Source organism: Barbus barbus (assembly GCF_936440315.1).
Source record: "Barbus barbus genome assembly, chromosome: 31".
Classification (NCBI taxonomy): Eukaryota; Metazoa; Chordata; class Actinopteri; order Cypriniformes; family Cyprinidae; genus Barbus; species Barbus barbus.
This window is the reverse complement of record NC_136759.1, coordinates 29003749-29017125: the sequence shown is the minus strand read 5'-3', so window position 1 is coordinate 29017125 and position 13377 is coordinate 29003749. Positions and strand designations below refer to the sequence as shown.

Here is a 13377-nt window from a genome sequence, read left to right as displayed (position 1 = left end):
TCTTGGCTTAATATAGATATATGCCTTAATATGCTACCTCAAATGCTGCAAAAATAGAGCTGTCAAAATCTTCAAGGACTCTAATCACCCTGGTAACCGTCTATTCACTTTGCTTCCATCTGGTAAGCGCTTCCGTAGCCTGATGGCAAAAACTGAGAGACTTAGGAGGAGCTTCTTCCCCCAGGCCATCAGGCTCCTAAACTCTAACTCTGTGTCATAACATCACTTGACTCCATGTAAATATCCCCATATCAATAAGCTATTCATAATTTTTCTCTACCTCATATTGCTGCTATTTAAATACCCTGTACAACTTTTTTGCACATTATTTTGCACATTCCTGTTATATTACTATTTATGTCAACAACATACTGACCTGCACAATTATATTTATATTTTTTTTATCTTTTATCTTATTCTTTTATTTTTTTCTACTTTTCTTTTTCTTAATATTTGTATACTTTATAATTGCACTGTCCTTGGAGCGGACCTGACCTACATTTCACTGCTGGTTATACTCTGTTTAATTGTGTATGTGACAAATAAAAATCTTGAATCTTGAATCTTGAATCTACTGTAGAATATACCCATGTGGTTTTACAATGAATTTTAATTTAAAGGACAGAATTCAGAAAAACAATATTCTAATTTAAGGGGGTATGGAACAAGGCACTTCTACTGCTGCCAAACCCATTCATGAATCTGGCTGATTGATGCTTGGGCTGTTTGTATGGTTGGCTGGTTGATTGAATGAATGAATGAATGAATGAATAGAGTAAAGGAACAGATGATAAAATAAGCCAATGAGGTGTGAAGGATGGGAAACAATACATGATTTTGGTCTCAGTGGTCTCAAACCACTTCTAGAGTGTTTATAGTCAAAGCAAAATGATCTTACCTGCTGCTTTTGCTGCTTTGTATTGAGACGTCCCAGCACCTGTTAAAACCAGTATGAGTTAGAGCACTGCCACTGCAGATGAGTTCATATCTTTTCAAGTGTAAGATGAAGATGGCTCAGCTTTACTCTCAGACACCACAAAGCGTGTGAAATGCATCTAGTCTTTGGAAGACTTTCAAGAGTTTTATTTGAGACTCCTAGTAGTAAGTAAACAAGATATTCACTTTCAAGCGTGCATAATGTGATTAGCATCAGATGTTGTATGTGAAATCCATTACTTGAGCTCTGATTGAAATCAACCATCATGGCCAGTGCCATTTCTTCGTTTGGTATAAATGACAGCAGTGAGAGGATCATGGCTGTTATTGGTTATACCTGGGTAAAATCCAGCACCTGGTAGCAATCCAGCACCTCCTGGTCCTGCTCCAGCTGAACCCGGTGGCACATACACTCCTGAAACAAACAAAAACACATGTTGTCAGGATCTGTCTTTCATGTTTCCCAACCCTGACCCTAACGTACATGCCATGGAGAAGAATTCAGACAAAAGGCATGTCGCTGAGGAAATCTGATTCTGAAAATGTTGAAGGCCTTGAAAGACATTTCTCTGGACATCTAGCTGATGTCAGTCTCTCCTCACGAGTTCCGGAATCGCACACGGACTTCAAGTGAAGTCTTTGAAATGAACTCATTTTGATTTCATTTTGATGATAGTGGATGTAATTGTAGCACAAGCCTTATAAACCAGCTAAATGAGTGGTATTTTACATTCATGCATTAAGCAGATGCATTTATCCAAAGCCACTTACAAAAGAGGAATGAAGCAATTCGTCAAAGAGCCAACAATATTTGAATGCAATGTCAGGATCATTAGACAATTAGATTAGAAAGCAAGCAGAGGTGGAATGTCCCAGGGCCAACGAGTAAAAGTCCTGCCATATGTTTATTCCACCCATGAACTCAGCAGCTGATTTCACCAGAGGAGGAACCAAGACATTCCTTTCAAGTCACAAACAAGTCTTCAAGTCATAACCCAAGTCCTCAAAGAGTTAAAGTTAATGAGATAATTAAGAGACTAATTAAATGATGATTGAGCATTAGTGATGAACACCTGCTGCTATTGAGAATTACAGAGGATCAGATGTTGATGTTTTATTGGTTAAAATGATGCCACCATCATGGAGATCAGTGTTCACTTTAGTTGGGCTCTTGAGCCTTGACTCCTGTGTTAGATCTCTCTCTGTAGCGATGCATGTGGTGTTGGGAAGCAGAGAGGACAGTGCTGTACAGTAAGAAGATAGTCACCGTGAGTTTGTTTGATTACACCGGAAATAGCTTTCGTTTCCTTGTTTCATTTCTATGTTTAGCAGAATTAACCTGGTGATACTGTTGAGGATCATATGATAAATGTTCATGTCTAAAAGTCTAATCTTAAACAGGATTTTTTTTTCTCAATATTGAAGCATTGTTGCATTTTTTAAGTCAAATGTAGTTAAACCATAGCGAGAAATACTAAAACCAGACAGCTTTAAACCAAAAACTTTCTTTCATCAAAAGCATAAGCTAATCTGCTACTTCAAGGTTTGATTCAACATTGCACAAATGTTTGCTATGAAATAACATTGCAATTGTTTAGAAGCAAATTTCTTTGAATTGCTAAAAAAAGGCCCAAGAGCCCAACTAAAGCATACACTGACCACAATTATGGTGGCAATGTTTTTTTTTTTCTTCTTCTTCCAGTTCATTTCATCCAAGGCTGTGGCTGAAGTCATTTGTAGTTCTTGTGTTTCTCTTTTCTTCAGTGATGTTGATTGTTAACATCAGGTGTTCATCACTAATGCTCAATCATCATTTAATTAGTCACTTAATTATATCATTAACTTCAACTCTTTGAGGACTTGGGATTTGACTTGAGACTTGAGACGTGTTTGTGACTTAAAAGGAATGTCTTGAAATCAGCTGCTGAGTTCATGGGTGGAACAAAAATATTGCAGAACTTTTACTCTTTGGCCCCTGGACTTTCCACCTCTGAAAGCAAGCTAGAGAAGAGGAGAATGCTGAGAGAAAAACAGAGTGCATGCTGGTTAACTGCTTGTGGAAAGTGCTTTTTCCTGAAAGCTTTGTCCTTATTTTCATCGTCAGTATACTAAATGTGTACAAACGAAATGCCATGCACAGTCAACGTAATCACAAACTTATTTTGATTGAGAAACTTTTTTTTTTTTTAACCGGAACTAATTAAGCGCTTCGTAAATGAGAGATCACAAACCCCTAGAGGCTCATGATGGAACTGCATCCCTGTCAAAAACAAATACAGACTTTACCTGCAAATACATGAATGAGTTTGCATTTATTGTTCATTATATTTACTGAAATACGAATAACAAATGATAGCAATAGTTTTGAAATGTCATGACTCTTTGTTTGTTTTGGAAAGGCACTACGGCATTTCCATGTATTCTTTGACATAGTATGCCATGATAGGCCAAAATGTATACATGTATAAATGTATAAATAATTTTTCAGTACCATTTTTCAGTACAGTATGTTAGCAATGGAGTAAGGAAAGGTTAGTCTCAGTACAGTGCATGGGCTCGGGAAAGGCTCACGATGGGTGGGCCGGTGGATCCAATGCTTTAGGACTGATAACAGCCTCCCAGGAGGTCTTGTTAGCCCAGGCATCAATTATGAAGTTGCATTTCGAAGCCAGACCCGGTTTGCATCACAAAATTGTGATGGAGAATGTGAACAGACCCTCCAATGACAAAGATTTGTAATAGCTTTTGCATGTTCCTCGAAGGCCATTTAATCAAATCCATATGTCCCAGAGTCTTTGGTGTTTATTAGCATCAATGCAGTAAGCATGGTCTTTTATTATGCAGTTGCACGAATACCCTGTCATTATTCAGTAAAGGATTATACATGCTTTATTTTCATTATTATTATTATTATTTTGTGGCCTGCAAAAAAGAAAAAGAAAAAGAAAAGCCACTCAGGGCCAGTGTTGTCATGTGAAAGAGAAAGCCACACATGGGAAGAATCACTCACAGTCGGCAGATCAGGTGCTGAGATTAAAACTACAAAAGCAAGCTGTGAACTGCCCTGCCATTGACTTGCAGACGAGGCAGTGAAGAAATGGAACAAAGATCTTTAATAAGCTAGTGGAAAGTTTACATATACTGTCATCTTGCCAAAACCTTCACACACTGTGCAAGGACAGAACATTATCTCACAGCTTCAAAACATGATTAGGGGTGACAAAAATGTTTAATATAAGGCAGGCTACACTTTTGCTATTGGAAAAAAAGAAAGGAAAAAACCTTCATCTTACAAGCTGGGTTTTCATTTACCTTCAAAGTGGTGCAAGTTTTCTGAAAGAAACTTGCAGAAAATGGTGCCATTTGTGCGTGCCTTTATGACTTACTGCTGATATCAGTAACAGTAAACTAAACTTTATCACATTATGGGGAAGACTTCACTATCTATAGTGTGTAATGCAATATAAAATAATTTTAAATGCTAACATACTTTAATAACATGTATGCAATGATGCAATGATATCACAAGAAATGCATATTAGCCTTTCATATTATATGAACTTACTGTGCCGGTATGAAATCATCTAGGTCTTTAGGGAGAGCAAATCAATATTGGACATTTGGAATGATGGCTATATTAATTTTCCTCAGATTTTCAGCCAAATGAAATTGTTTCCTTAAAATGACTCTAAAGAAATGGATGGTAAATCATTGAATTTTCCATTCAAATCTAAATAAAGTAATATTTAGGTATCAAGGAATTATTCTTTATTACATTTTTTAAAAAGACTTAGTATGTCATTACTGAACGTTTAACAACACTTTATACAGTAGTCTGTGATAATGTGGGCATATGAAATCCAATGGTATTTTTCTGTTAAGAATACTCATATTTCATTCATTTTACAGTGAAAATGTTGCTGTTTTAAGTTGGGTAAATTTATCTGAAGAATTAGCGTCTAATGTAACTGAAGAGCACACGTCAGATATTCAAGAGGGAAAGTATTGATGCGTGTCAGACAATGGACCGTGTTTGAGTGCGGGTGGAACATTTGAGGGAACGGACAGCGTGATACTGATCTGCACTGAAAACATAACCACCTTATGGTTTCGGTGGAAGCTCCGCCCTCTGAACACACTCTGGACAGGAAGTGACCGATCACCACGGTAACCATGTCACACCCTTGTATCAGCATCAAACAGAGGATTTCCTGTCTCCGTGTGAGTGGTGAGAGCAGAGTTGTTCTTAGATACCTGACTGCAACAAGCTGTTAGCGTCTACAGCGAGTCGGCCGTCCTCAGTGACCTTTAGAGCCGCTGCTGCGTTACAGCCTCATCTGAACCTCTCTCAGAGGAAACCAGAGTTACCACATGATCAAATGCAAATATGCTTTAAGTACACTGTGTAAACGTACCTTTTGCTGATAAACTGAAGATGTAGACAAACACAGCTCATATTTTCCACTTTGTCAAGTGCTTAAATCAGTCCAGTAACTCCTAATATTTAGTCAGTCATGCTAAAGCTCGTTTTGCTTTCATCCAATAGTTAGTCACTTTAGCCCTACTTATTGCATTCAGTGTTTTCGTGCCGTCGAACAAAAAGCTATTATGAATGCTTGTACAAATCCAAGCTGCCAGTAGATTTAGAAGTTGGCATCAGGATAATTTTGTGTTTAAAGGAGAAAAAGCATGATATTTATGACTGCAGTCATAGTCCAGTGCAACTGATGTTTTGCCTTTTCATTAAGGCCCTTCATAAAGGCACCAAATTATTAAGGAGTCTCTGATGAAACGCTATGATTTTTTGGGACATCTAAATTAGATCAGTAACGTAATTTATAAGGTATAAATGAATAAATGTAATAAAGCTTTGAATGGTGGTTTAATTGACGCACAGGGAACCATTAAGGCTGTTTTGGTGACTTGTTTGGCAAATAAATTACTGGTATTAAATTTACACGCTCTCTATGAGGGACGACTTGATTCCCATCCAGGTCACAGCTAATTAACACATTAATGAAGGCATGACTCAGAGCACCTCGCTCCATTGCAAATGATTGACAGTTTCAGCTTACAGCGTTGTTTGGAACATATTAGTTTGTTGATGAGAATATTTCTTCTATGGAATAATACTTTCTTAACTCTTAAAAAAACTGTAAGACTAATTAAAGGAGTAGTTATGAAAGAGTAGTTAGGAATTTTGCAACACCATTGCAGTTGTGCATGCAATAAATCATGCTGACATATGAAATCATCCACCTTTAATAATTTACTAATAAACACTTTTATTCACTTGATTGCATGCAGCAGTCACTATGAACAATCACTACAATTGATCAATTTAAAAAAACAAAAAACAACAACAACAACAAAAAAACTATTAAAATAATAATAAAAAAATTCAAATGATTTAGTAAACAAAATGCAAACTTTTGATTGGTCATATAAGTAAATACAGTATAAGCTGTGAACTCTGTAAATGAGCATGTGAGCCTGACACCGTCTTGATTTTTATTTTTTTTGTTAATCATTAAATGTACTGATTGTGTAGCTTCATTTTCACATACATTCATAATTTTGAACTCAAGGACTGCACGCTTTGCTGAGCATGTGGTAGGTAAACCTACATTTTGTCACATCTTGACACTAGATTCCTATCTTGACGAAAATAAAAAGGAGGATGATGAATGGCTGAAGGATGTGAGCCTGAGAATTAGAAAAGTAAATCTCTGTGATGGGAAACACCCCTCCCTGCTTTTCTTCTCCTGGACACGGGCTGAGCTGCAGTGCGGAGACAGTGTTAACTTTGAGGAATGCAAAGGCAAATAAACATATGATGCACAGACTGTCCTACATTCTTCAAGTCGCTTGAAAGTCAAGATGGAAGTCTGATTTGCCTCTATTCTCCCTTGGCTGAGGTGTAAATGATATAGACAGAGATAAGCGCTCCCTTTTCTTTTTCCATATATCAGCACAAATCCTCCAGAAAGATCTCATCCAGCAAGATTAGAAAGGCTTGAATTTTGTAAACAGCATTAGCAGTGGGCTATGAAATGCCCTGTGCATTACAGCGATCTCGATGAACCGACAGAAGCACACATTGTTTGGTTTACTGTAATTGGAATGGATTTACCATTAGACATGCTTTACAGATTTCATATGGAAGGGAAACACCACAGGTTCCATAGCTAAAGTAAAGGTTGAGCTGATTCTTCCAAAGTTTCTAACCAAAATCATAATCATAATAATGTGGAATAGTGAAAAAGAGGATGCTGTTTATGCAACTTGTAAATGTGTCATACAAAAACATATTTAATGAACCATTCCTGGACACTGCATCAAGTCTTAGGAAAGATTATGTCAGTTCTGTTTTAACGTAATTAGAGCATCTGCTGTCACTGAAAACACACAAGTGTGATTTATTGTGAATTCTCATTTCTCTCATGTTGTAAACTTTGTTTTATTGCTGGCTAAATATCATAATCATACATGCAAATGGAAAATAAAATGCAAGCCCTCCTTTAATATATTTCTTTGTGAGTTTGTGAACATGTCTCAGAGCTTCAAGTATTTAAAAAAACAAACAAAATAGAAGCAAAATATTATATTCTTCTTTGATGCCTTTGTACTATTTTTTGAATTGTTGCTATTGTTGTTGTTAGTGTAATCATTATTATTATTGATTATGGTGGATGTTCCCTGTCTTGTAGTGTACAATTTGCAATTGAAAAAAAGAAGAAAAAAAAAAAAGGATAAGCCACGTTGATTATCTTCCAGGCTCACTCTGTGGCCTTCTACATTATGACTAAATGAAGACCAGATATCAGATCAAACCTAACCCCATGAACAAGCACATTCCAGGCAGAAACTCTCTCCATGTCCTCTCCCAACTAGAGTCTGTCTCTGACGTTGGCTGGTATGACAGCTGTCCAGGCTGGTTTTGGAACAAATGATTTGGTTTAAGTGCAGGTCTTTGTTTAAATCTTGGCTCCGTCTCCTCTCAGTGGAAGTAGACAGGACTCTCACTTTGACATTTACCCTCAATGGAATTTGTGGTTATAGAGCAAATAACATTTTAATGTGCTGTTCGGAAGATACAGTGGTGCGATCTAGCAGCAAGGATCGGTTCTATACAGCTTTAGGACATAAGATCTGTATTATGAAGAGAAAAGCTACATTTATTTCATTGTAAATAAGACCATTGAAGCTGACATTAACCAGCTTGAATTGCTGTTAACACCACTATGAACAGAGATAAACATGCTAAGCACTCCCATCCATAGGTGTAAACAAAACCTAAATACGACTGGTTCAAACTCAAGAGCACTCTAAAGAGCCTGATCTTAAATTGAAACTCACATTACATACTGTCCACAACAGCTGTCCACAAGCAGACAAGCCTTAATATCTGGTGATTTCCCATCCTGTGATGGGCCGGTGACTGTTGGCTATATGAGTGTGTGGCAAGTGAGCTGTTTCAAAATGCCAAAGATACAGGAGATAAACTGTCAGATCTGTTAGCGGCCTCAGACTGTGAATGAGGGGGAGGTATAAATTAATGTAGCTAAATGAAGACGCTTATCTTTGCTAGCATTCCTACAGAGCCGCTGCCAACACTGCAGGAGCCCAATAGAGCGTGGCGTTGAGAGCTGAGGTCATGATAAAACACTCTACAGAGGCCTTCTCTCTGCAGGCCTGCACTATTCTCTCTATACAAGGCCACTTAGAGCGTATCACATCAGTCAACAAGTACATATGCTGGATAGCTAACTGAAGAGCAGGAAACATGGGAGATATTTCAGGCTACCAGAGCCAGAGGTTCAGATGGGATGGGTAAGATTCATATGTTGAACTATGCTTTTGCTCAGACCTGCTCTGCTACTTTCTGTGGTGTGCATCTGTTATTAGGGCTGCGATGATAAATCGATGGAGAATCGATTTGTGGATCGATTCTGAGTTCTTCCGAATACATTGCGGTTCTCTCTGGAATCGATTCTGAGCGTAGATTTTAGCAGCAGATGGCGCTCTAATCTAGTTTTTATATGGATACTCATATGTTCATAAAGAAGAGCACTTGTGCGTTCGGCTGAGTGTAATTTCACCTTGGCTCAGAATGCTTTTATGACACAAGATTAATGTAAACACACCCCCTTGTAATTCGCTTAATCTTTTTCAAATTTTATGAATGACTATTTTAGGTTCAAACGTGTGTAGGGATTTGGAAACAAACAGAGTACGGCTGTTTCTAAAACATGCAGCACCATCTGCTGTTCAAAACTAAGCTCAGAATCGACTCGAGAAAGAATCACGATGCATTTGGAAAACCTCAGAATCGATGCTGAATCATGTCTTGATTCGCGATGCATCGATTTATTTTCCCAGCCGTTTCTGTTATCCTTCAACAATCTCACTATACAGCGGGTCTCCAGAATTAGCATTAGATGCTGATGTCCTTAACAAGTACAGTTTTGCTGGTGGAAATCTTGGCTGTGGTGCCACCAGCTAGACCAGCACATAAAAGTGCAAGAAAAGCATCATATGCATTGTCTATCACAGCCATTACAGTGTTAACAGCTGCTCCAGTCAGCAGACAGCATGGCAAACACTCCATTCAAATCAATCAACACGCCACTAGACATAACACGAGACATTAATTCCTTTCAGGCGAGTACAGCCAGCTCTGGAAAACAAGATCTCCAGGATGGAGTCCAGAGAGGCGCTCCCAGCACACCTTTGCCATAAAGCACCTCTGGAGGAGTCACTAATCAGATTGGGAATTTGTGGAGGGGGAGGATGGGCAATTTATCATAATCCCATCTGACGGCGGAGGTGTGCCATCTGATCTGGCGGTGATTTCATGCACCTTCAAGCAGAGCCAGCCGAGTGTCAATGAGGAGGAGACCTAATGGATTGAACTCCTCTGATGTTCTGAGCCAGAGACTTACGCCAAGTGGTGCCTTTTAATATGCGCCCTTCTTATTTCAAGCTTTTGTGTGCGAAAGGAGGGCTTCTTAATTCTTACAAGACCAGAAGGAGGCAAGACCTCACTTTCCTTTCCTTTCATCTGGCCCTGGCCCTCCTCTCATAGCCCGTGTGTCATTAATAGTGGTTGTCATAAAACAGCCTAATTATTTTGGCTACAGGAGCGAGACCTGGGGCCCGTCTGCCACGCAGTACAGTACTGGAAGCATCTGCAGTAATAGCCGACCAACAATGGTGTCTGAAGGGCACCGTTACCCGATACCGTTCACAAAGTGATTGGCTGTCATACACTTACACGTATGACACGTATACACTTACACGTATGACAGACTTCTGAGTGATAAATTACCACAGGAGGGTGTTGGAGAGTGAGAGGGAAAGCTGATACGTGATAATAGGTACTTCCACCGAGGGCTTTCCATTGTGTATGATGTGGCTGCCAACTGCATATGGAGGCTTACACAATCGATCAACAGTTTAGATACAATAGACGTAATGCCAGCTCCAATAAAGCAAACAACTCTGGGATCCCACAAGATCATTACTCCACAACAACACTTATTGCATACTTTGTAACACCATATGGTTTAACATGAAGTCTCACGGTGGGTGCTCTTGTGCCCTTGAATGAAGCTTTCAAGGGGTCAAAGTAGTCCATGATGTGAGCCTTTTGGCTCCAAAATAACATTCCTTAAGCTCCAACAAGGGCTGCTCCATGTGTCAAAACTGTCACCATTTAGCAAGAATGGAAGAAGAGAGACATATAGGCTTTGCTTAAACCATCACAGTAACAGCAACGTGTCTGGTGACATAGCAACTTCCCAATGCCCTGAAATTCGCACCTGCCCCATAACTCACGCACACCAGTAGAGAAAACATTCCACCTGCACAAGCCGTCCAAACAGACTCACAGGCTCTGAACTCTGAATTTCAGATGAAAATTTTGGTAACTGTCCAGTACGGAGGTCATTTAATAACAATGCACTCAGAAAGCAATGTGTTCATTGTGCACAGCACTGAAAGAAAACCCTCTGTGGGGTAATGGGAGATGAATTTAGACTCTTTCGTGTCAGTTCGTCTGACTGAATGTTTGTATATGCTCTGTCCTACAAACAGTGTTGCCTTTTGCTTAGCTTTGGCCTTGGAGACAAATTGATAAATGCATGCCGAGAGGGTGAAACGTAATTTTAAAAGCACTTTCCCCATTCACAGCTGTGATAGTTTTCACTTTCATCACGCAAATTTCACAGGTGCCTTACAGACAGGCCTGAGTCAAACAGACCAATGATTTGTCATGGAGCTTGAGATGTATGGAGGAAATAGCTGAGCTGTTTTATGGCCTCCAATACAATTATTAAAATTAACATAGCAGACTGCTGAAATTAAGATGCGGGCCTAATGGCTTTTTGGAAAACATATCACAATTGCAAATTCTCACAGGCAACAAGAGCAGTATTTCTCCGTAATAAATTAATTCAGCATCAGTGAGACGGTGCGGAGAGAGCTCTCTTTTAGGAGCAGACTGGAAACACATACATCAGCAAGTGCCGAAGAAAGTATTTTTGTGAAAATAAATAAATCATTGTGAAATACTCTGGCTTTGTTTGGAAACTGGGAACAGACCCCCACATCCTTTCCAATCACGACTAAACATTGCATAGATGCACATCCAAGAACATCAAAACAACTGCAATTTAATGATGGGGCCAAAAAACAAGTTGGAGATTTTTTTGACTTCTCCGTCTTCCACGCCACAGTTTGCCTTGGTACTTGCAAAGCCAGGCTCTGAGCAAAGCGCAACCGAAGACAGCGACCTAATGGGCAGTTGTGCGGCTCACTGGGAAGGTTTTTTATTTGTCAAGTCTACACAAGCTGACAGAAAGAGTCCATCAGTAGTCTTCAGAAATTCAGTATGCTTGAGCTGTGTTTTCGATTAACAAACTCATCACAACCCTCCCCATCAGCTAAGCAAGCGCTCTACGATCGAGGGGAATGGCCTTCAAGAGAAACAGCTCTCACCACATTCATATTCCCAGTTGAGCACTCTGGCACAAGATTGCGGAGAACTTAAACTAACATCTGTAGCTGAGTTAACGCTTATGATATTTTGTTGTAAAATCTCTGCAGTCCACATTTGCTGGTTCGTGCTACAGTATTTGATTTTGATTGCAAAAGACAGGACGCTGCAGTTTAACTTGATGGTGTAAATCACCTAAACAAGCATTTGAATGCACATTAACCACAAAAGTATATGAAGTGAATGTTTATTAACCACAAAAGTTTAATATGGGAATCCTGTGACTTACTAGACATTTTAAGCTAACTAAAGCAGCGGCTGTATTATATCCTTATTTACTCACAGAAATGTTTTCTCAGCAAAACACCCTTCTTTTGGTTTGAAAATGACCTGGATGTTGTTAGGAAAAAGCAAAACATACTCAAATGGTTGTCACCACACTGATTGTTTCCCATTAATGTGGACCAGATTCCTCAGTAAACATGCACGCTGGTAATGCTCAAGATCTGAGGGATGCCTCTGAATTACTATAGATTTTTTTTTTGAGTTATGCATCGTAGGGCTTGTATAAGATTGTTTTGTAATCGTCCGTGTCATGTCAGCATGCCAGGCACAGGGGAATGGAATGAAACTCACTACACTGAATGTACGGCTGCTTGCATGCTATTAGTATCCTATCAGTATCCTTCAGTGAAAATGCACGATTACAATCAGTAGTAAACATGACCACCTGCAGCGCCTGTTGATTGCACAAGTCCTCCAACTTCACTTTCTGCACAGTGCACACTTCAGGTTTCTACAAGATGTGCATGAAAAAGCACTTGGGAAGCCCACAGCGTCCCTTCTATGCCAGTAATGCTTCTCAGGATCTCCTATACCAGCCATCAAAGTGCACACCTACCTCCTTGCAGCGAAGGACTCAGCTGTATGGTGAGGAAGAATCCGAGAATGAGCAATGCAACCCTCCTGTTAGCCATCTCGCCCAAAATGCACTGGCCCTCCCCGAATCAGCTGGTTTTATTCTCCAAGAGCTAATTACCACTTCAAAAATGTCTCAAAAAAATGAAAAGGGGAGGAAAAAAGAAAATGATACTGGACACGACGTAATTAGGAAAGGGCAAAGCCTTTGGTTCGATGGATCATTGCACTTTTTTCTCTTCTGTGTCTGGTGTTGCTGTTTTTATTCTGGTCACTCCTGCCAAAAAAGCTGAGTGCTGCCAGAGAAAGAAAAAGAGTGCGAGAGAGAGAGAGAGAGAGAGAGAGAGAGAGAGAGAAATAGAAAGAGACATGCAGGGAGGAAAGACAGGAGAGAGGGGAGGGAAGGAAAGGACGAGAGAGAATAGGAGAGACAGGGAGAGCGAGAGACCCACTTTCCCACTCTCTCGTCCAAGAGGAATTTCACTGTCTTGCCAGACATTTGCATGGACTTTAAGAGGACTTCA

At 39.5% G+C, this 13377-nt stretch overlaps 1 protein-coding gene across 3 annotated transcripts in view; it reads right to left on the bottom strand.

Annotated features, from left to right (window-relative positions):
* The window catches only part of LOC306851147 (uncharacterized protein), a gene marked incomplete at its 5' end in the record, with an annotated part of 73367 nt that extends 60455 nt beyond the window's left edge, over positions 1–12912 (bottom strand). For all 3 annotated transcript variants that reach the window (XM_079387268.1, XM_079387270.1, XM_079387269.1), the window contains 3 exons: positions 899–937; positions 1274–1351; positions 12837–12912. In XM_079387268.1, coding sequence (XP_079243394.1) covers positions 899–937; positions 1274–1351; positions 12837–12912 — 193 coding nt within the window. The remainder of the gene's footprint in view (positions 1–898; positions 938–1273; positions 1352–12836) is intronic.
* Between the last annotated feature and the right edge of the window lie 465 nt (positions 12913–13377).